The 24,809-nt window shown below is 43.4% G+C and overlaps 1 protein-coding gene across 1 annotated transcript in view; it reads left to right on the plus strand.

Annotated features, from left to right (window-relative positions):
• ccdc138 (coiled-coil domain containing 138) overlaps positions 1 to 24,809 on the plus strand; it is a 34,091-nt gene that overhangs the window by 352 nt on the left and 8,930 nt on the right. Inside the window, exons 2-10 of the mRNA XM_083639533.1 lie at positions 242 to 405; positions 2,242 to 2,370; positions 3,635 to 3,754; positions 4,664 to 4,741; positions 7,687 to 7,800; positions 10,305 to 10,448; positions 11,573 to 11,689; positions 15,585 to 15,828; positions 18,555 to 18,728. Coding sequence (XP_083495659.1) covers positions 379 to 405; positions 2,242 to 2,370; positions 3,635 to 3,754; positions 4,664 to 4,741; positions 7,687 to 7,800; positions 10,305 to 10,448; positions 11,573 to 11,689; positions 15,585 to 15,828; positions 18,555 to 18,728 — 1,147 coding nt within the window. The 5' untranslated portion in view covers positions 242 to 378. The remainder of the gene's footprint in view (positions 1 to 241; positions 406 to 2,241; positions 2,371 to 3,634; positions 3,755 to 4,663; positions 4,742 to 7,686; positions 7,801 to 10,304; positions 10,449 to 11,572; positions 11,690 to 15,584; positions 15,829 to 18,554; positions 18,729 to 24,809) is intronic.

Genomic DNA, 24,809 nt, shown 5'->3' on the forward strand with positions numbered 1-24,809 from the left:
GTACTCATTTTGCTGGGGTCAGTCTGACTGTCTGTCTGTCTGTCAGACAGACAGTCTGACTGTCTGGGGACTCTGGCTGTCTGTTAAGGATAAGCAAGGAGACTGATAACCTGATAACAAATGTGTGTAAGCGGAAGAAGATATGATGTTGCTCTTATCCTGATGATTCCAGACTTCTCAGACACTCTGTGCTAGAAGTGTCTAATTTGCTAACCCCGAGCTTTACCTCCTATTTGTCCAGATGTGACCTTGCCCTCCTGTCTGGATGGCACCCTGGCGTCCCGGGACACTGAGGCCCACAGGGAGTTGAGGAGGGGTCACCAGCTCTCCAACTCCGGCCACTCCTCTCCCTCAGTGCTAGGAATAGTTTACCAGCAGATGATGACTATCTACGAACAACTAAAGGTGAGATGACAGGACCATGTATGTATTTACACCATGTATGTAATGTCTGCAAAATAACAGTGGCTCAGTGGTTAGCACTGCTGTACACAGCAAGAATATCCCGGGTTAGGGGGCGTCGTGTAGTCGGGTAGTGTAGCCGTAAAGTCCCTGCCTACCAACGGCACAGGTTCGCATCCTTGCGTTACCTCCGGCTTGGTCGGGCGTCCATACAGGCACAATTGGCTCGTGTCTGCAGGAGGGAAGCTGGTTTGAGGGTATTTGTCCTGGTCGCTGCACTAGCGCCTCCTCTGGTCGGCCGAGGCGTCTGTTCAGAGGGAAGGGAACTGGTTGGAATAGCATGATCTTCCGACGTGCTACGTCCTATCGGTGAGGCTCCAGCTGTGCAATTCTTCTCTATTTTCAAGGCCAATGAAAATACTTTACAATTTAGTGATGAATACAGAAAACATGTATAGGCTACTTAACACATTCACTGCCAGCCGTTTTTCAATACTGTAGTTAGCTTCTGCCAAGGTTTTTTTTGAGGATTCTGGCTCATCTTTCAAGAGCCGAGGATTCGTTTCTGTTAGGATTTTGTGAACACACAATATCTCAAAAGAACTAATAGAATGTGTGCTTTCTCTGTCTAAAAGAGTTAGTTTGTAGAGTTTGTAGTTATGTAAGCATTAGCAGTTGAATACAGCATGGTTTCAGCGTCTGAAAATTTATTCTGAGATAAACGGCTTTTTGTGAAATTCGATAGAACAGTCACTTTAACCATTCATTTTTGGCATCAGTAAGACGTCAGACATCTAAACAATAGTTTTGAACAGTAATTTCCTCCATAACAGCAGGAAACACCCCTCTCCTTCAAACTCCTCCCTCCGTGTGTGTTCTTCTTGGCTGCAGCGGGCGTGTCACAAGCTCGTTTCTGTTGCTGCTGTAACCTCGCGTCACCAGGCTCACTGCTTTGCTGCTGCTGTGCCTGTCTGCTGGCGGCCGCTGGGCAAGTCTGGATGGGCTCGCTCGTTTCTTGGGGTTTGTGTTGAGAGCTTTGATGAAGCTTTTGCGATTCTGGTCTTATTTATGCTGCGTGTTTCAAAGTGTGTTCCACCTGTAATCTATTATGCAAATTTGCAAAACCCCACCGCCAGCTCCCAAGCGCGAAAGTGAAAGCGTTTTCGCCAATCCATTTTCATGAGAATGGCTTCCTCACACTGCTTTTTGCTTGCCTTCCTCTAGTCTGGAGAACACTGTCGCCACTTAGTGGGTCGGTGGAATGGGTTGTACACGTTCGGTGGCTCCAATATTTTTATAGGAGACGTGGGGAGCGTTGATCCACGTCCCACCGTCAAATTTTTTTTTTTTTTTTTTAAGCCGAGATATCTCGTCATTGGCAGTCAACCGTTGGATTTTGTAAGCCGAGATATCTCGTCAATGGCAGTGAACGTGTTAATATTGTAACTTGCTCCTGAAACATGGTACTGTACATCTTAGCCTTCACAAGTGTATCAATATTAGGTGTCAAATCCTGAGCTTGAAAAATTGGATTGAAGGACTTCTCAGTGCAATTTTCACACTTTGCATCCTGTGGGCCGGATTGGACCCTTTGGCAGGCTGCTTCTGGCCCCCTGGCTGTATGTTTGACAGCCCTGTAGAGGGGAGGTCAAATGCAGAGGATGAATTTCTCCGCAGGGACAATAAAGGATAACTTAAAAAAAACATAATTCATATGCAGAGAACATTACAACACAATTTTGTGTGTGTGTGTGTGTGTGTGTGTGTGTGTGTGTGTGTGTGTGTGTGTGTGTGTGTGTGTGTGTGTGTGTGTGTGTGCCTGCATGTGTGTGTGTGTAGGCAGAGCGTTTAGGCCAGCAGCAGTGGGAGGAGGAGCTGCAGGAGAGAGAGAGCAGCCTGCAGCAGAGGGAGGCGGCTCTGGGCCTGGAGAGGCTGGCTGGGCCGGAGGAGCTGCTGCACACAGAGGAGGTCAGAGACACGTTCATCTAGTGAAGTCAAGTTATGTTTATTTGTATAGCCCTAATTCACAAGCATGTCTCAGAGGGCTTTACAGAGTATGTCTAACTAAATCTAGCTAAGCGCTATCGATAAAACAGGATGGAACAATCTTATATTAGAGAGAGAGAGAGAGGAAGGGGGGAAGGGGAGAGAATGGGGGGAGGGGGAGAAGATGAAGAGAAAAACAGGGTATACTGGGCAATACAGGTGAAATCAATATCACGATAATCACAGGGGTCAGTTTTGATACCAATGTATATGATGTAAGCAAAGTCACGTTTAGTAATCCAATTATAATTATCGTATATTATAATTACCTGCCAATTTTCATATCCTCACGATATGATACCACTGAAAGACAGATCTCAGTGTTTCCCCTAGGATGCAGTTGTACCAGTGCGGGTGAAGCATGCGCGCCGGGAGTTTTAAAGCCAGAGTGAAGTATCTGGTACAGTGTTGTGCAACTAGTTCATAATTTTTAATTTTTAACTAAGTTCACAGTCCCAAAAACAAGCAGTTCATGATCATTCATTTCACATTCATTTCTTCAGTTTTTTTGTTTGTCTGTTTGTTTTTTAACCAAGTCGCAGCTCGTTCAGGTCTCTCCCGGAGCTGTGGAGTTTGGTTCCGAAACCTCAGACAGATGCTGCGTTCATGTGCTCCTCGGATATATCGTATTTACGAGTGGGAATTTTGGAAATTTCGATGATACCCAAGTTTCCAAATTGTGACGTTGTGTGAGGTTTTGGGACTACAAAATGGTGGAAAGTATGGAGTCCGTGTCACCAATTGACTGTAAAAAGTTATATATTTTGTTATTCTGTACACAGTAGCTATCATTTATTTTTAGTAGTTGCCCATACCCCAGAAACATACAACCTAATTTCGTTGTATGTAAAAGTACAATGACAATAAAGTGGCTTATGTCTTAAATCTCCCTCTTCTTCACAGCCTAATGTTGGAACTTGGCAGGTATGGGAATGCCATGCAGAGTGACAGGTTTCATGACAGGGTTTACAGAGTCAAACAGCTGTTAGATGTCGGATCAGATGTCACATCTGATGTCAGATCAGATGTGACATCTGATATCAAAATAGTAATAGAAAACATATCGACTAGCAGTGAACACAGAGGAATCGCCATCATATCAAAGGTTGACGACACTGATCTGTGGAGCCTTCACTCTGATGCCTGTTGATGTTCAAGGATTGTGTGTGCGTGCGTGTGTAAGCAGAAACACAAACAGGAGATGAGCCAGCTGCAGGAGCTGCTCAAAGAGCGGAGCAAGGAGAACAGGAGGCTCAGGTCCAGCTTTGACACTATCAAGGAGCTGAACGACAGCATGAAGAAACAGGTAATTGTCTCTGTTTCCAATTAGTTCAACGAACGTCAAATAACTAGTTGCTCTTGAACACACGCAAAGACTACAGCCGACGGTCAACTAGCATGCACATGTTGCGTGAGACCTACAGTAGGACTGCGGATATACATACCGTTGTTATGATCCATGAAACAAAGCAGTGTTGACCTACCATTTTCACACCCCTCTCGCAGTTGCAAATGGCACTGGCGTTGCCCCGTTTTGTGCGTGCCCTCTCTTCTCCTGCACTGCTTCAATCACTACCAGCTGACCAGCTAATCAGAGTGGTTTCTCTCACCGACGGCGTTAACTTAACTCCAGGGTGTCTGCAGGTCTTGAGCAACTCTTAAGATGTATTAAATCGTATTATCTACACTTAACACAAACGTTAATTATTTATTTTGCCCAGTGAGAGGCACGCCCATATTCTGATTTTTCAAGTCTACAGTTTTTCATTTTCCACATTCAGGAAAAAGTCCAGAGGGGCCTGAACATTTAGTGTGTGTTTTTTATTCTTCACGTTTCAAAGTCTCATCCAAAACGGAGACAGTGGCTAGTAAGCCATCAGCCAGACAATGTGACCCATCCAATCAGACTGTGGCTAGTAAGCCATCAGCCAGACACTGTGACCCATCCAATCACCTTACTTCATGGGTAAACGAGTAAAGGACTCAACATTTAGTAGCTTTCACCACAGGAGGGCGCTCTGACATAAGCCTGTTCGGATGTGAAATATTACTGTCTGCTGGGAGCTTCTTCTGTTTCTGCTGCTTTTGATTGAAGCCCTCAGCACTACAAAAGCACACAAAGACTTTCATTATGAAGTTAAACAATACAGGGAATGCTTTTCTAGACTCTCTTGTCACGTGGTGAGCTGACTGTCCATGTTTTTTAAATCTACAGTTGAATGAGATCAGTGAGCAGAATAAGAAGTTGGAAAGCCAGTCCAGGAGGGTGCAGGCTCGACTTGACAACCTGCAGGTAATGGCATACATACAGTAACGGCACATAAGCCTGTGTATAGATGATGTTTTAATACCTACGGGCAGTTTACATTTAACGGTTTAGAAGGATGCTGGACAGGTGTTTGCTGTTTTCCATTCTATTTCCCCTAAAATCATGACTTATTATCTCATGTATTTTAGCAGAGGTTCCCTGCTTATATACTATTTAATAGTGAATAGCGGTAAACTGATATATCAGTTTGATAATATTGGCCTTTTACAAAAAAAATGATATCAGCCAGTTATTGTACTTCTGATATGACGGATATGATGCAGTTTGTTTATTTACATATTAATTGTAAAACCGATCAATACTATACTGTTTGTCTATGCAAAGACCTTCAGGGATTCTAATTAGGGATCCACAATATTGGATTTCTTTTCCCGATATCCTATATTTTTCCAACTCTTTTGGCCGATTGCCGATATGCGCAATTTCCCCCCCACCTGAGTGTCAGTGTCCTCAAAATGTTCACATTCACTGGGCAAAATAAGAAAACTACTTCAACTTAGGTTATGTCAAGCATGCCTTTTCTTTGTTATTTATGTAACATTTTCTTCTTCAAGCATCAAGCATTTGGGCATACTTAAAGTGTCATTCTATCGGCCTGTCGTATCGGCAGAAATGTTCATTTCAGGCCGATGCGATATTTCAGTTTAAAGTCGAGCTGAACCCAAAAATGACTTTTCTTTTCTCTTAGTTCAAATACCTGGGTATGCAGTGCACCTATTTAATAATGTATGCCCAAAAAAATCACAACAATATAATTTCTTTAGTTTTTCACACTTTTTCACATCAAAAGTTCATTTTTCAAGATTTCATTGATAACAGCAATCTACAGTTTGCTGACGTCACCTAGTACTATCAAATTTCTACCCCATTTCAACCAATCATATCACGACATGCAGCTGTCAATCAAATCTTCATTTCAGGATAATTTTCTCTTCCAAATGAAGTAGAAAATGGCGCCTAGTGCCTGTCATCTGGCAGAATTCCTATCCCATAAACTAACTACTAACTTGGCCAATTGTATGAAACATGAACAAAAAACAAAAACTATAATCTCTAAGAATGCAAAGAAATGTAACTGGCTCGTTAAAACACGCATTCCAGGAATATCGTATTTACAGAAATAGCGTGAATGGCGCGCGCTTGAGAGCGTGGTAGTCAGGGGTCGTCTCTCGGAGATTCCAGGCGGGCGGGCAGCACCCATGCATCGGATTGTCCGCTCGCTCCGCACGAAGCAGCTGGCTGCCTGGTACTCTGCGGATCCCACTCGCGTAGCACAACAACAGGCTGAATCCCACTCGATTTGGGGGTGGAACACGCCATGATTGACCAATGCCAAAGCCAGTCGACAGAATTGTCAAATCAAATCATCGACACCGTATATGGTCCGCCTCTCAATTTGTTTTCAGTCTGAAACGGACTCAGATGCACGTGAGGAACGGGTTAACCTCGACTTTAAAGCCTTTATCGGCCGATACTGGTGATGTGCCGATTAGGGATGTTCATTTTGAAAATTTTCCAAAATCGATAATCGGTGAATATTAACGATCAATTATCGATCATCGATTTTATTAATACTTAGAAAATTTTCAATATTTAAATTTAAAAAATTTTTTTTTTTTTTTTTTTTTACAAAATGAATGCCTATGGCAGAAAATACGAAAGACAACGTGTTCTCCTCAATGAACTCTTTATTTCAATGTGTCTCCTCTCCAACACTGCTGTCCCCGGCGCATGCCGGTGTGAATTTCCCATGTTTAAAACAGTTTTGTTGGCACAAAGGCCCGTGCCCAGCCAGAAAACTAGAGACTATATGAAGCTCCACCTCACGTTAGTCGGCTGTGCAATGGAGTGGGGCGAGGAGGAACGAATTCCACCCAAACCTAGTCAAAAAAAAAAAAATTTTTTTTTTTAATAATTAAAAAATCGATCCAAATGCCACAGGATCGATTCCAATCCTTAACGATCGATTATCGATTTTCGATAATTGATGAACATCCCTAGTGCCGATAGTGCATCCCTAATTCTAATGTGATATTTTTATTAGATTCCAGACAAGTGCAGTCATATGCATGGATATGTTCTTGTATTATTATTGTCCGTAGTTTCAGTGGAGAGTTTTAGTGTCCCATGATGCTATATTCTGCTAACCTGGTAAACCATCCCATCACGTGAACTCACATTCTGTTTGGTTTTGCGGGACCGTCTGGCCTCCAGGCCGGGGCGGGCCTTTTCAGAAATGAGAAAGGGCACAGTCCAATCAGGGACCTGCCTCATAGTTGACATCGTAATCAATCAGGGACGCCACATACAAAGCAGTAATGGCTGCTCCCATGGCTTTGCAGCTCGAGCAGTAACGTCAACGACACGTTAGTCGTGTTTGCACAGCTACTGTATAAGTACAGTTATTGCAGAAATAGACTCAATAACAACAATTCAACAAGAACAGCAGGATGCAACAGCGGAATTTCTCAGCAGAAAATAAATTTTTTCGCCATTCTTCCGAGTGGATTTGGATTGGACTGGATTAGATGCTGATTGATTTAAGGACTGGATTTGGCACCGCTGATTGGCTGAAGGAGTTGTCTGTCAAGGCAAGTACTCGTCTCCCACCCACTGAAATGACTGTGCACAGCTTGGAGTCCAGACGGAATCGCAGAAGGAAACATTATGTGAGTTCATGGATCCGGATTGTTTTAACCAGGCTAATATTCTGCTGTTTTCTACCCTCACAAGAAAGAACAAATTCTAGCGGAAACCAGGAATCCTTGTAATTTGGGAAATGGTTCACAGATTTATTTATTTTGATGTTGGCTATCAGCAGCTTCAATGCAAAAGTATCTACGTGCCTTCATAAAGCCATGTGAAAGCCTCCTGTTTATTTGACAGGTGATTTTGCTTTATTTTTGCAGAGGAAATATGAGCTGAGCAGCACGGCATGGAGAGGCCGTCAGGATGTGTGTGTTAAAAACACAGTGTGCACGAGGCGGTCCAAACCTGCTGCCACCGCAAAACACAGCACCAAGGTACTCCCAGAGCCCTGCTGGAGAGGGAAACAAATGCAGCCATACTGTATGAGTGTGTCTGACCATAGAGTGTATAGAAATATGGACATAGCCATCGTGACGTCATGATTTGAAGCCTCGAATTTCGCATTGTGACCGTTGCCATCTTGCTTTTCTTGGAGCCAGAAGTGACTGTATTTGCAGTTACGAGGAACTTTTAACTGGTTATGAAACAGTCTAAATGTATGCCTCACATTGTACCTACATCAGCAAATGACACCATCAGCGAGGAGATCGGCAATTTCTATATAGTTTTTCTAAATGCCTGTGCGTGTGCGTGGGTTGTGTGCACGTCCTTTGACTGTCTAAAAATATGGACAGAGTCAGCATGACGTCACCCATTAGTTTTAGGGTTCCCGTTTTGAAGCCTAGTGTGGGCGTCGCCATCTTGTGGTTCTTGCGCAGCTCACGCAAGATGGCACAGACCAGGGGTTTTCCAGAGCCGTAGCTCCACCTGCTATTGGTCCATGATCGGCAAGCTGTGTGATCATGGACAGGTGAGCTGTCGATCACGCCCAAAACATAGTCTTTTCGATCATCTATTTTACTCTAAGCAGGTGAGTTATATAAAAATTCACCCCGGCCGGTACAGTTGTTATGAAAGGTGAAATTAGCTCTATAGACCCAAACCGTGTTTTGGACCAGGCTGTAAACATGTTTAATCCTGTTTTAAAGATGGGCATTTTAACATGGGGGTGAACGGAGAATGACTCCCTTTTGGAGCCAGCCTCAAGTGGCCATTCGCGGAACTACAGCATTCAGTGTCAGTTCTGCGGCTTCACTGTAAAAGCCTGAGCTTCCTGCCTGGTGCTTCTGCAGTAAATTAAACAGCGGGGGAGAAGAAGCCGCAGCCGACCTGGTCACAGGGGGAGGAGACTCGGTGTTCAGGAAATGCCAATCTTCGTTCTGGGAGAACACTACCGCTTTTTTTCCCAGAGGGGCCGCTAAAATCAACACAAAATGAAAGTTCCTCACAGCTGCTTTAACATTGTGGAGAATGGGTAATGACTCCCTTTTGGAGCCAGCTTCAAGTGGCCATTCGAGGAACTGCAGTTCTTGGTACTTCCATGTTGGCCTCATTTTTCAGAACTGAATGTTGGAGCTTGGTGTGTCTGTGTGTGTGTAATTTGAGTGTGATGGGTGCTTGTGTTTGACTATTATTCTAATCAGTGGGATTTGCTCTAATTAGGGCTACATGGCCTCATTTATTCTTAATGTGTGTGTTGAGAAAGCGCTGCACACATCATTTAGCCTGCCCCCCCGCCCCCCCCCTCACACACACACACACACACACACACACACACACACACACACACACACACACACACACACACATTGACAAACACAAACACAATTCACACATACCCAGGCTGGAAAAATTAGTGCAACACTCCACAACCCAGCCCTCTGCCAGCTGGCATGGTAGAGCCTAGTTTGGTATTGTGTTGTTGTTATCATTATTGCTGTCGTCGGTGGTGTTGATGATGATGGATTGTAATGATGCTAAGCTCAGTGGCTAACGTTACAGATGCTAAGCTCGATGGCTAACGTTACAGATGCTAAGCTTGGTGGCTAATGTTACAGATGCTAAGCTCGATGGCTAACGTTACAGATGCTAAGCTTGGTGGCTAATGTTACAGATGCTAAGCTCGGTGGCTAATGTTACAGATGCTAAGTTCGGTCACTAACATGACAGATGCTAACCTCAGTGGCAATGTAACAATAGCCATGTGATGATGCTAAACTTGGTAGCTAATGTTACAGTAGCCATTTGATTTTTGTGATTTTTTTGGAACCTTTATTCAGAGAAAGCTGACTGAGCTGCAAGCTGTTTTCCCCCACTTCACATTCACACATCAATACCCATGCTTCCCAGACAGTACAACTACAGTATTTTGCTGGCGGCCCCTGGGAGCTGGCCTACTTCTTCTATAACCCTTGTGACTTTGTGTGGCCCTGCACCTTAATGCAACTCGACTTTTGAGTGTGCTCGCATTCGGTGAGTTTGGCCCCTGGGAGCTACCTGGTACACCCAGTCTTCTGGCTACTGGGGCTTAGTGCCTTGCTCAAGGGCACATCAACAATAGCTGAGTTGGTATGTGAATGTAAAGATTGAACATATAATGCAAGCCCAGTGGCCCACTGTGCCAACATTGTCCCCGCCCCTCCACCAGGCCTAAGCATCGAGGTTTTATTTTCTAATGTATTTTTAAGATATATATTTTCTTAATTTTTGCTTAATTCTGTCTATGGAAGCTGTGTCATAGCTCTTAGTCCATTCGTGAATTGTGAGAAACTATAGGGCCCTACCTTAAATGGACACTTTGTGCTCATGCGCGTGCGGGATAGATAGCATAGCATGTGTGAGGGAATACGTTTTTCATGTGTAGATCTGTTAATAAAATGATGACCAAACTAGCTGGTGAGTATAAACGCTAATAGATTTCTCACCCCTCTCCCCTCAGGGTAGCTCAACGCCCGCCCCCCTAAAGCTCCTGGCCCTGCTGTTGGACTGGGTGCTCGATGGACAGAAGTTCTCACCAGCAGCAGGGACTGATGTAGGCCAGCGTTTGCCTCCGGAGATCTTGCTCAACGAGAGATGCCTCAAGGTGGCTTGTTCTAGGGTTTGGAGTTTGACTTTGATTCTATTTTAACTCCTGTCTGGTCTCCTAAGATCAAAATCACAAATAATGTCTGATGATGAATGATGCATGTATTGTATATTATATGCACAAGCTAACATGTTGGTAAGGAGATTCTATTTATGTTCAGATTAATCTTTTTGGAGCTTATTGTACTCCTTTATACTGCTTTATACTGCCCCCTTGTGGGTGAAGTTTAAAAAGGCGAGGGTCCACAAGCTTCAGGTTTCTTATAGTTAGAGAATTTTAGCAAAATGCTTGGACCATCTGTGAAAAAATTTACTACCAATAGCTTTCTTCACCAATGTGTTCTTATAGGTGTCTAGAATCACCTCTCAATTAGTGCAAACTCAAATCCTCGTGGAAAATCCTGATTGATTATACACTATGCTTTACATAACAATAACCAATATACCAATATCATATGGTCAGGGAGACATTTTTACTCAAAAATAATGTTTGGAATGGATTCAGCACCCCTGAAAACCCCTAGTTAGACACCCCACAAGTTCATTTTAGACTTTTAATTTTTATCATATTTTTCACCCAAGCCCTCGGGGCACCTTAACTTTGATTGGCTCTCCAGGATTTTCCACGAGGATTTGGGTTTGCACTAATTGAGAGGTGATTCTAGACACCTATAAGAACACATTGGTGAAGAAAGCTATTGGTAGTAAATTTTTTCACAGATGGTCCAAGCATTTTGCTAAAATTCTCTAACTATTATGACTGTATGCAGATTGTTCTTAACAAACCCAGGTGGAGTAGTGCGAGTGACTTGCAATGCAAGGCGATTTCCAGGCCATGTTGAGAAATCTCATGTATAAGTTAATTTGCCGTTTGAATGATTCTCAGAATGTCACTATCATTCTCCTGTTTAGTGCTGTGAGATACCAGTCACATATCATGGAAACATTGGTATAATTGCCTTTTATAGCAAGTAGCAATGGTTTTCCTCTTTATTTTTTAGGGATGTTATTGTGTTTGTGTGTTTATAATGTTGTATGTATGTTTTTAATGGACTCTGATTCTGATAATAAAGCTGGCTGATTGATGGATTGATTGAAGTGTTATTCTACTTGCTTCCTCAGGTGTTGCCGTTGTTGGCAGATCAGCTTCATCGGACTCCTTGTTCAGAAGCCGAGCTCCTCCTCAGCCTCCTGCGCCTCGTCCACTGGGCTCTGAGACACATGGACAGCAGCACACAGGTACACAGTCCATTAGGGGACATTGAGTAGTTACATGATACATCATAGAGCATCTGTATCACTCAACTGGCAATTCCAAAACTCTTGACATATTAAGTGGAAATGGGTTAATGAAAAGGTGCCAAACAAGTATGGAATCCAGCATTAAGCAGCAGAACATAGACAGACAGTCAGACAATGTGAAGTTTGTACATTTAAAAAAGTGTATGTGTGTGTGTGGGGGGGGGGTCAACTAGAGGGCACTGGTTAGAGTGCATACCTCTGCCCACCTTTAGGTGCCTTTTTGTGACCGGTCACACCTATTGTCATGCCCCCTTTTAGCTAGTGGGCGTGGAAAGTTAATAATTTCTTAACTTAGCCCATGACCTACTTAAAAAAAAGAGAAAATGTGTGTAAATCTGTTCATAATTATATGAGATATCCTGCCGACAAACAAACAAACGGACGGACGGACGGACAGATAGGCAAACGGGGGCAAAAACATGACGTCCTGGCCAACTCCGTTGGCAGAGCTAATAAATGTGCAGTGTCTAACAATGATACAATTGTGAGAGCATGATAAAAGCAATATGTGAACGATTACAGCATTAAAATGTGGGACAATATACACTGCTAGTACAGTCGTACAGCACAAAACAAAGACCCCCCAACACAAACTGTTGTCATCCTCGCTGTCACTGTGTGAAAAGTCACTTAATTTGTCCTTTTTCTTGTAACTTTAAAATACAGAAAGGTAACTTTATTTTACAGGCCCATTTAAAAGCCCCCATCATTCCAATCCCAAGGGCAATTAAAAAAAGATTTATGGGCATTTTGCCCCGAGCCCCCCGCTAATTTCTGACCATGGTACACATCTATTTTAAGCAGGACATATCCACTCTATCACTATCACTCTATCTCCCCTCACAGCAAGATGGCCGACATGTGTGGAAGCCACACACCCTGTCTGTCTGCCTGTCTGTCTGCATGTCTGTCTGTCTGTCTGTCTGCCTGTCTGTCTGTCTGTCTGCCTGCCTGTCTGTCTGTCTGCCTGTCTGTCTGCCTGTCTGCCTGTCTGCCTGCCTGCCTGGACAGAGTCTAGACATCAGGGCAGGCTGCCCTTCTTTTTGGCTTTGATAAGTGTGTGTGTGTGTGTGTGTGTGTGTGTGTGTGTGTGTGTGTGTGTGTGTGTGTGTGTGTGTGTGTGTGTGTGTGTGTGTGTGTGTGTGTGTGTGTGTGTGTGTGTGTGTGTGTGTGTGTGTGTGTGTGTGTGTGTGTGTGCGCGTGCGTGCGTGCGTGCGCGTGTCCTTTGTCACTGACTGACACAGGTTCAAGTTCCCCGTTGATACTGTCTTGTTCTCATGATTGTGTGTGTGAGTACTGGCATACAAAACTTTTCTTCACATGACTGAACGTAAATGCATTGAAAATATTGCAATCTCCAATCCTTAGCCGCTAGAGTCAGCCACTAACACATCTCCTATTCCCTGGCTCCAACTCATAGATAGCTCCCAGCCCCTAGTCTCCAGTCCCTAACCCCTATGGCCTTTTTCCATACAAAAAGCCGGTTTACATTATAACATTATATTACAATATGTCATTTAGCAGACGTTTTTATCCAAAGTGACTTACAATATCACATTTTGTCATCAGTAGAGAAATCAACTATGCAACCCAGTCAATGACAGCTAAGACCTTTTGATGGAATAGATAGAGTAGCACTTTGAGCAGTTTCAAAGCAGTTTGAAAAGGAATAAGCATTTTTTTTTTAGAAGAGGGAGAAAGATGTTAGTTCAAGACGGGCCCAGGTGGAGCCTGTGTGTGTTTAGTCTCCGCCGAAAGAGGGGCAGAGATTCAGCCATCCTGACCAAAGGAAGGAGCTCGTTCCACCATTGTGGCGGCAGGAACGAGAAGAGTCGCGATCGGGACGAGCGACTTTTGCAGAGGAGGGGCGAGACGATCTGGACGGGTGGAGGAGCGGAGGGAGCGGTGTGAGGTTTGGAAACCATAGACCAACCATAGATTGCAGATAGGGAGGAGCTGTCTGGTGGACCGCCCTGTAGGCCAGTACCAGTGTCTTGAATTTGATTCGTGCCGTATTCCGAGATGGGAAGCCAGTGAAGGTCCCAGAAGAGGGGACTGACATGAGCTGTAGCTATCAGATGGCCGAGGCAGGTAGCCCAGCCAGAAGGATGTTGCAGTAGTCCAGGCGGGAGATGACAAGTGCCCTAGACCAGGAGTTGTGTCTCTTCCCTCGTGAGAAACGGACGGATTTTGCAGATGTTGTACAGGAAGAACCTACAGGAGCGGGCAGTCGCTGCGATGCAGGCCGAGCTGGACAGCTGGTTGTCAAGGATCACCCTGAGGTTCTAGCTGTTTGAGAGGGTAACACAGTAGTGTCGTCAATGGAGATGGAGAGGTCAGTGAGAGGGCAGTCTTTCCCTGGGAGGAAGAGTAGCTCTGTCTTACCAAGATTGAGCTTGAGGTGGTGGGCAGACATCCAGGCACCGATGTCTTTGAGGCATGCAGAGATGCGAGCCTCGATAACAGGGCTTCCCACTTGAAGGTGTCTTTAATGACGCGCTTGTCATGAGTTGCAGCATCGATATGGTTGTGTCAAAAGTCACAGCTGAAATGGTGGATAAACATGCATTTCTCTTTAAGTCCTTCAAAATAAATGCCTTCTGTTAGTTTGTCAGTGGAACACTTTTAATAGGAATGAGTAGCAGCAGGAAATGCTTTCATCAACTCAGCAGTAACATGACATGGCTCCGAGCGAAAGAAGAAAAGAAGAACGTTAAAACAGGCAAGGCAAACGGGTACATTTAGACATTAGCAAAATTAAAGTACATATATATGAAAGAATGTACATTCTGAAAAAGTGGACGTTGTAGACAAAGGCTTAAATACAGATATATTTCAGACATTGCACAGTTATATGCCGTGTGTGCTGTCATGAATCCGATTTTGTGAAAATGTCACAAGATACGTCACAAGTCGTCAAAACTATCTGATATTTTAGATTCTTTAAAGTAGCTGCCCTTTGCCTTGACAACAGCTCAGCATAATGAATAATCTCCTCTGTATTTAGGAGGTAACGGCAATAACCCGCTTATACTTTGGGGATTATCAAAACAGTATTTCGAATGCTTCGTTTTTCTTCGGAAAATTTTAAATAGTAATCCAACATTATTCGTTATGCATCAACATTAATTATCATTACTTATTCTCTCAGGTTGTGTGAAAACTATAGACTGTAAAAAAGGGAAAACCAAGCACTATATGACAACACCCGATAGCTCCGGCCCCTAGTCTCCGGCCCGGCGGTCCTAACCCCCATCACCTCTCCTGCAGGCCTGCTGCAGGGAGCTTGGCCCCTCCATGTTTGTTTGTCAGCTCATGTCATGTGGGCCCGCTGACACGCTTGATGTTCAACTGAAATCACATGCTCCCTTATTGCTGCAACATGTGCTCAGTTTGAAAAGGCAAAAAGCACCAGCACCAGGCCAGGAGGCATAAACACAGTGAGATAAATCCAGAGGCTCGGGTCCCTATGGAGGCGCTGGAGACTTTGGAGGGAGGGAGATAGTGAGTTAGAAAAACCACACTCTCTGCACAGCTTTGGAAACAGATAAATCTCCCATAGTAGCTGCAGTTCACTCTGCGCTGATTTATAAGCTCCTTTATTTGTTTGGAGAAGGCCCCAGCAGATAAAAGCCTCTTAGAACAGTAAAACATCAACTTGTGGTATTTTGTACACTGGTATTTTACGAAGATCCTTGTAGGCATATCACTCTTATTTTTGACAGTTATATAACAATAGTAACTCACTGCAGGCACAGTTAACGTATTTTATGCCATCACCATTGTGCATGTGTGTGTGTGTGTGTGTGTTTGCTTGCTTGCTTGTGTACAGCATGTAGCATTGTCCTCCACCCTTAGACGTATAGGGGAGGAGGTATCCAAGTCCCCAGCCAAGTCAGAGTGTGAAGATCCAGACACTCTGCCCAGGTCTTTGGCTGAAAGTGGGGGTGGACCCCCCAGGAGGTCTTGGGCTGAAGGTGGGGGTGGACCCCCCAGGAGCTGGCCTCTTTATCGGAGCCCCTGTCCTCACACCCGCATGCTCTCCACCCTCATCATCCTCCGCACCATCACACAAGGTATTAATAGTGCATGTATACACAGTGCACACACACAAACAAACACAGGCGTCCTTGATCTCTGGATCTTTATATATATATATATATAACATTTATTGTAGACTTGATCAATACTACACTGGTTGTAGGGAGGGGTTCAGGGATACTGATTCTGATACTGATTTTACTATTTATACTTGCTTTGCACTTTTACATGATGCTCCACTGGTAGTAGAAAGTCTGGGTAAAATGCATAATCTCAATCAGTCCTGGGACAATCACACTGTTAAAAAAACTGGCAATCGTGCAATTCAGAAAGACTCGCGACACTGTGGCAGCTCCCAATATTTTGCTTACTCTATCCTACATTAAAACGATATTTCAGATCAGCACCTGAAGAAGAGATGTGCGTGTGTGTATACTCTGACTTCTCGCACAACAACAAAAGCCAATCGCAATCGGGCGAAATGGAAAACCCACTGTATGCATGCAGTTGAAACTTAATAAATTCATATTTCCATTTAACTGCTAATCTAGTCTGATATAGATGGGTTTTCGAACTGCAAAACAGGGTCAAACAAAGCTGAAATGTGCATGTATTGCACTGACTTGGCCTGTGTACTACACCATCTGTCACAGCTGATGATGGAGTAGTGCTGGACAGCGAAGATGTCAGCTTATCACAGCCAGGACAGGGCGTGGCTTATCAGAGCCAGGACAGGGCGTGGCTTATCAGAGCCAGGACAGGGCGTGGCTTATCAGAGCCAGGACAGGGCGTGGCTTATCAGAGCCAGGACAGGACAGGGCGTGGCTTATCAGAGCCAGGACAGGGCGTGGCTTATCAGAGCCAGGACAGGACAGGGCGTGGCTTATCAGAGCCAGGACAGGGCGTGGCTTATCAGAGCCAGGACAGGGCGTGGCTTATCAGAGCCAGGACAGGGCGTGGCTTATCAGAGCCAGCATCGGGCTTGGAGCTTTTAGCTGGATCCAAGTTCCGTTCCCTATAGCCCTAAATCTGAACACCGTCAGTGGGTGGAGCCTACATATCCTGACAGATCCCATGAGGCTTTCCACTGATAAAATGAATGGCCTTCAAACTGCCCATAACCCTTTAGGGCTCTCTCTCAGTATATCTCTCTATAAACTCTTCTGTCAGTCCGCTTGCCATCTTGGCTCACCCACCTTCTGTGGATTGACGTGAAACTGGATTGAGCATAATGGAGAGATGATTCTTCCCCCGTACTGCACATTTGCAGGGCATGGGTACCATTTCCAGACAGAACTAACCAGACTGCCTCCAACACAAGAAAAGAACGCTTTTATCGCACGTCAGGTTGAATAAAAGCGGCCCATCTGGGCATTTGATAAACAGTTTCCCAGAAGTTGTAGCGGAGATGATCACAGACTAACGTTTGTATTCTGACAGGCCAAATGGGTTTTGGAGCAGATTGAGAGTGGACCAGAGAAGAACGGCATGTTTTATGGCCAAAAGAGAGGGCAGGGTTCCCATCGGTTTGTGAATTTGAGGGGAGGGGGGGGGGGGATCAAGCCCTTGAACGTTTTTGAAAATAGGCATGGGTCATTGAAATGGCTTGAATTTATATATTTTGTGCAAAAATAGAAATTGAGGTTATTTTGGAAAAACATTACTTGATGTGTAACAGCACAGTTGAGATGTTTGTTTTTTTTGTTTGTTTTTTGCAAAACAAAAGATGTGGATAGCCAAATTAGCATGTCCATAGCATGTGTTGGGGATAGGGGATGAGCAGTTGAGATGTGGGGAAATAACCAGAAACCAAACCTTGTTGACTGAACAATGGAGATGATGACTGTCTAATGACCCCATTCAATTGAAAATTAAATCATTGATATATGCCCCACCCCAGTTCACTCTATTGTCAGGTGACCAATTAGGCTCGGGCTGATTTTCGGTTATATTGAATATCGCAATATTGACGAATATCTTATTTATTTGAAACACCCCCTTCAGGGGGGCGGGGGATCCGGTCCCAAGGCAATGGTAGTGGAAACACTATAGATCTTAAGCCAGAGCAGAAGTACGTTCGACCCATCACAGAGAATTACAATGTGAAACCTCTTGAGTGCCGTTCTCCTTTGCTTTTTTGTACTCCCACCAAAACATCTGTCCTACAGAGAGGCAAAGTGAACGTCACTTCCTGCTTCAGCACTGTACCAGAGATTTTCTTCCGCAATTTATTTTCCCATAGACATTTCGTAAAAATGCTCATAAAAATAGTTGTGCTTGGTCAAACCAAATGGTTCGGGTATATTTAGAATCGGGAGAGACCATAGAACATTTCACTCTGACCAAAACTAAAAAATATATTTTCTTTAAATCCGCAACTTTTTTGCGTTTTTGGTCGTTTTGAGTTAAATGTTATGTGGTCTCTCCTGTTTCTAAATACATCTGAACCATTTGGTTTGAACAAGTAAAACTATTTTTATAAGCATTTTACAAAATGTCTATGGGAAAATAAATGGCGGATGAAAATCTCTGATACAGTGCTGAAGCAGGAAGTAGGCGGTCACTTTGCCTCTCTATAAGTCCGCTTGATATTCGGCAATGTGAGACGAACCAGACCTATACAATGTAACAACCTAGCAAACTCTGTTTCTCACTTTAAAAGACTATTCCACTGTGAGAACGTTAAGACTCAACTTGAAGCAACCAAAACTTGTGTGTGTGTCTGTCTGTCTGTCTGTCTGTCTGTCTGTCTGGTGTGTAGCTGATGTTCTGGCCCAGGTGATGGACAGCCTCCGCAGCGAGCTGGTGTGTGAGGAGAGTCGAAGTCTGTTCGTCCAGTATGGAGGAGTGTGTGTGCTGCTGTGGATGTTGCGGGCCGGCCGAGGAGCCCCACACACACACATAGACATTCTGATGCAGCTCACACAACAGTCCCGTAAGTAGAATCAGACTAGAGAGGGGATATCAGGATCAGGTGTCGAATATACTGACATAATTCACATATCGAATATCGGACTGACGTCACCGATCCATGTTCTGATCCAGATTCCAGCAGCAGGCAGTAATGTAGTGTATCAGACCCAGAGAGAGATCTGTCTGCAGCATGCAGTAACGTAGTGTATCAGCGTAAGAACTCTCATGGGTCTGGCGTTGAGACTAGCAGTTAGCTAACTCAACAACATGTCTTTAGTTTTGGAGATATTTTAGTCTTAAAGTATAAATATTTGGGGGGTTTCCCAAATATGTATGTATTATTTATTAACACATTGACTGCCAGCCGTTTTTTTTTTTGCTGTAGGTAGCTTTTGCCAAGCCGTTTTTTGAGGATTCTGGCTCATTTTACAAGAGCCGAGGATTCTTTTCTGCTTGGAGTTTGTCAACACAAAGTTCACAAAAGTACTAATAGAATGTGTGCTTTCTCTGTCTAAAAGAGTTAGTTTGTAGAGTTAGTAGTTATGTAGATATTAGCCGTTGAGTACAGCATGGTTTTAGCGTCTGAGAGTGAAAGCTGAGATAATCGCAGTTTTGTGAAATTCAATCAAACAGGCAGAACAGTCACTTTAACCATTTATTTTTGGCATCAGTGAGAGATCAGACATCCAAACAATATAGTTCCGAACGCCCTCTCCTTCAACTCCTCCCTCCGTGGGCGTGTCTAGTGGCTTTCAGCCTGCGTTTGTCACAAGCGAGTGCTCTGCTGCTGCTGCTGCTGCTGCGAGTTTGAGCAGCCTCCCTCCCTGGCAGCGAGTTTGAGCAGCCTCCCTCCCTGGCAGCGAGTGTGGATAGGTCTCACTCGTCTCTTGGGTTTGAGAGCCCCGATGAAGCCCCGTGCGACTCTAGGCTTTATGCTGCCCACCCAGTCCATTTCTGGAACCCCCCACCGCAGCAGCGCGAAAGCGTCCCCGCCTACAGTATGAGAATGAGGCTCGTTCGTTTCTGACTGTAAAATCGCCAAGCCATTTCCTTGAGAATGGAGGAAGCAGCCGCGGGAGGCGGCTGCTTTTGGTTGACTTTCTCTCTGTCGGGAGAGGACCGTCGCCACCTAGCTGGTCGGTAAAATAGATTATACACATTCAATACTTCCAATATCTCCATAGGAGACGCGGGGGGCATTGATCCACGTAGCACCGTCAAAAAAAAAAAAATCAAAGTCAATGGCAGTGAACGTGTTAAAGGGGTGTTTAACCTTTGTGCCCTGGTAAAATGACCTTAACTGAAAAAAGGCTTGCACACATTGTGTACAGTTGAATGTGTGAAATGCCTGGAATGCATCAGTAGGTTCAGCCCTCATCATGTGGATCAACATTTCATCCCTACTCAGAATTCTAACCCTTTAAATGAGTTTGTTTACATCATGGCATTTCTTTTGTAATTGTCGGTTTGTTGAAATGTTATTTTAAAGACCCTGGCAACCAAAATCCACACAAACCTTCTAACTATGTCATTTAGGGTCTTATGTGCACAATTGTAAGCCTCAAAAAGTATGAGACATTAGTTTCAACCCAAATCCTAAATATTGCCATTTCCCCGTTATCACTGTTTGCTGCTGAAGGGTTTGAAGTGGGCGGTGCTTATGGCTCACATGCCCACATGCCAGGGCACACAGGCGGCCATTGCTCTATTGATATCGTGAAGAGCGATTTCTCTGAAATGTGTGTTAAAATGAGCCAACACATCCTTTGCATAGGGCAAAGGATGACCTCTGACCTCTCTCCCTCCCCACCTCCCCCCTTTCCCTGCTCTCTCCTCCCCCACTTTCTCTCCCCCCTTTTCCCCTTTCCCTCTGTCTCTCTCTATCATAAGATTGTTCAACCATGTTATTATTATTTTTACTGTAATTGTTATTGTTGTGTCAGCTAGATTTAGCTAGACATATTCTCTGTGAAGCCCTCTGAGACATGCTTGTGAATTAGGGCTGTACAAATAGACTTGACTTGGCAGGCTACATTAAACTGAGACCACTGATTTTAAAGCAACTGACAGTAGCAGGCTGGTAGCAGGGCACTGCCAAGGTGGCCTTAGGGATCTCAGGGCATCACGGCCAGTGGGAGGGGCAACGGAGGCCATGCCATCCATGGCCTCTGTAATTCCCACCCTGGTGAATACACACATCAAAGAAACTATGAATCTGTGTGAGTTTGTTTATGTACACAAATAGCCTACTTCTGATGAGTGTGTGTGTGTGTGTGTGTGTGTGTGGCTATTTTGCCTGAATCTTTGTATGTGTATGGATTATTAATTTGCCGTATGTCCAAGTTCACAAAAAATATAGCGTTATAGGGCAATACATCATCTTAGTCTCGTGTGTTGATCAGAGTTGGGTGGGCCCCGGAAGATTTTCAGATTTCAGAGTGGGCCGCGGCGTTCTGAAGTTTGGGAACCCCTGCCTTAATTGCTTCATGTTCCATTCTTCAGATTTGCATAGGAATTCAAACTTAAAAGACACGCATGCACAGACAGATACACACACACACACGCACGGACGGACACACACACACGCACGGATGGACACACACACACACACACACACACACACACACACACACAAGGATCCCAGGAACAGGGACACAGATGCTGGTGAGAGTGTTTGTGTGATGATTCCATGTGAATGTTAACTGAACTCTGGCCCTCCCTACATCAAAATCTGATATCACACAACCACACAAAACACAACACACAGGGAGATGAAACGTAGGAAAGACCAAAGCATCGAGCCACACACATGGAAGCCGCATACTTTTTTAGTCAATAAAATAAAACGTGGACCTTCTGTAGTCCAAAAAAAAATGAGTCGGTTCCTAGTTAGGACAAACATTTGTTTCTGCTAAAGACGCATTCCTGCTAAAACGACTCTTTGGAAAATGAACTCTTAAACCATGGTTAGCATTAGGGTGAGTGAAGCTCTCTGATTGGCCAGTGCTTCTGCTTGCTTAATCATCGCATAACAGGACAACAAAGAATAGGATAAGATAAGACTCAATAGGAAAGGTAGCTGAGGATAAAACAGGATAGAATAGTGTGTGTGTGTGTGTGTGTGTGTGTGTGTGTGTGTGTGTGTGTGTGTGTGTGTGTGTGTGTGTGTGTGTGTGTGTGTGTGTGTGTGTGTGGTCAATCATTCTCAGCAAAAATATAACCTCACCTAAGAGTAACAGAAAAAGAAAAACACCACTCATGTTATCCTCCTATTTCTGTGAATACGGACGAGTCTACCCAACTAAGAAATTAGAGACGGAAGACTTCTTGGTGATGCCATTAAATGAAAAGAAATCCTAGAGCAGCTCCATTGACAAGTTAACATACTATCAAATGAATGTTACGCAAACATTTGACAGGTCACAAAAAATAAAGAAAAAACTACTGAAGAATGACACATTTTGCTGTGTTCACTCAGCTCTGCTATTTGCTATATCATACTTGAATGCAAACCCAGCTACAGTGGCTGTACCTTACCTTGTATTATTTAAAAGGAGAGTTTAGGCCATTTGCCATATTGCCGATATTAAAACTAGAATGTACATGCCTTCATTTTCACTCTGCGTGCAGAGAATCAGCGGTAGAGCTCTCTCTGCTACTTAGCTTAGCGCTACAATGGCAGTCTATGGAACAGCTGCCTATCCCCGCCCAAAAGACACATTCCAACAGCACCAGAAACACTCACATGTACGGTACATGCTGTGACCCGTGTACTCACCATGCCATGAAATAATATAACGGAATGATATGGGTTCAGCCAGACCTTTCTCCAGCGCTAAAACAGTGTGAGGATCAGTGTTGGGCAAGTTACTTTCAAAATGTAATATACTACATATTACTAGTTACTTTCATTTGAAAGTAATAAGTTACTTTACAATATTACTTTCTGTGTAGAGTAACTCATTACTTATTACACTACTTTTGCATTACTTTCACCAAAATAACAGCAGCAGCAGAATGACATTACCGCCCCGGAACCATCCCGAAAAATAATTTCAACCACCTTGAAATCAGTGTAAACAGTCCAAAATTCTAAATGTTATTATTTTCCTTTCTTATTGTCATCTATAGTGGTTATTTGCATAAAAACACACAGTTTGATTAGGAAATGATTGTATCTTTTTGAAATATGTGCTTTGATTTAATCAAATGTAACTCAATTTGTAACTTGAGTTACTTGACAAAGTAACTGGTATAATATTACTGAAATCCTATAAGTAATAAGTTATATTACTGAGTTACTGCTAAAAGTAATATATTACATGTAATATGTTACTTTTGTAATGAGTTACCCCCAACACTGGTGAGGATAGGTCTAGCTATGTGAGACTAACCTTCACTAGAACTCAATTAATAGTGCAGTGACATGGAAGTGACGTAAAACTACAGTCTATGTGTACCAGACCAACAATGGGTTTCATTAATTTTTCCAGATTTTACAAAAAAAATTCAATTTCATTTTCCATACTTTGACAGACCTGCATGGGAATCCTTTCAAAATGACCATGGTATCGTTGTGGAAAGGGTGGGCCATGTCTGACATAACTCCATGAACATTACTGGCATAGCTTCTTGGCTTGCGACTGGTCCCCATTTACACCTTACCTGCTTCACAGAAAGCCCCCCCTCAGGCTGTTAAAGGAAAAATGTAACCTGGAGCCAAAAAGAGGTTTCAGCACCACTGGCCTGTGATCTGATGGGTAGTCTCATCCTTTTTATGTGCAGGAGATTTGACACACATGTGGCTCGACAAACACAGACGGACAGCCATCTGTTTCCTGGAGGTTCCGTAAAGGAGTATGTTGGCCTTGAGGGAGACTTCAAACAGTAGGGAGCAGAGGGGTGAGCGGTCCTCGTCCGCACCGTGATTTACGGGGGGGTTCTTTACAGTGACACCCCAGGAAAAAAAGGCACCTCTCTCTGGCCTGGGACTTAACACAGGGCGGGGACAGAGAGAGGCCGGCACACAAATATACATTCAGACAGAAAGTAGGTCCATATGTGACCTTGGAAGCTGAATCTCTATGAAGGAGTTTGGTAGTTAACAGACCCACTGCACACCAGACAGTGGTCAGGGCCAGTAAAACATACCGCTGTTGAGGGGGAACTTGCGTGTGTGCGAGTTTATCGTTTATGAAAACTAACCAAAACGAATGAAATAACGAAAACTAGATGTTAAAAAAGATTGTGAGCTGAAATCAAACAAATTAGAGGCTTTACAAAAAACAATAACTAACTGAAACTGTTTCAGCTAGAAACTATTCCAACTAGGTAAAATTATAGAGAAAATGTCTGTAGTTTTTGACTTTGTCAATGTATTTCATACATAAGCCTACAGTAGTTTTAGTATTTCATACATAAGCCTACAGTAGTATTAATGTTTTGTCAATATATTTCATACATAAGCCTACAGTAGTTTTAGTATTTCATACATAAGCCTACAGTAGCTTTAGTATTTCATACATACGCCTATAGTAGTTTTAGTATTTCATACATAAGCCTACAGTAGTTTTAGTATTTCATACATAAGCCTACAGTAGTTTTAGTATTTCATACATAAGCCTACAGTAGTTTTAGTATTTCATACATAAGCCTACAGTAGTATTAGTATTTTGTCAATGTATTTCATACATAAGCCTACACTAGTATTAGTATGTATTTCATACATAAGCCTACACTAGTATTAGTATGTATTTCATACATAAGCCTACAGTAGTATTAGTATTTATTTCATACATAAACCTACAGTAGTCTTAGTATGTATTTCATACATAAGCCTACAGTAGTATTCATATTTCATACATAAGCCTACAGTAGTATTAATATTTCATACATAAGCCTACAGTAGTCTTAGTATGTATTTCATACATAAGCCTACAGTAGTGTTAATATTTCATACATAAGCCTACAGTAGTATTAATATTTCATACATAAGCCTACAGTAGTATTAGTATTTATTTCATACATAAGCCTACAGTAGTCTTAGTATGTATTTCATACATAAGCCTACAGTAGTGTTAATATTTCATACATAAGCCTACAG

Source organism: Poromitra crassiceps (genome assembly GCF_964638095.1).
Source record: "Poromitra crassiceps genome assembly, chromosome: 6".
Taxonomy (NCBI): domain Eukaryota; kingdom Metazoa; phylum Chordata; class Actinopteri; order Beryciformes; family Melamphaidae; genus Poromitra; species Poromitra crassiceps.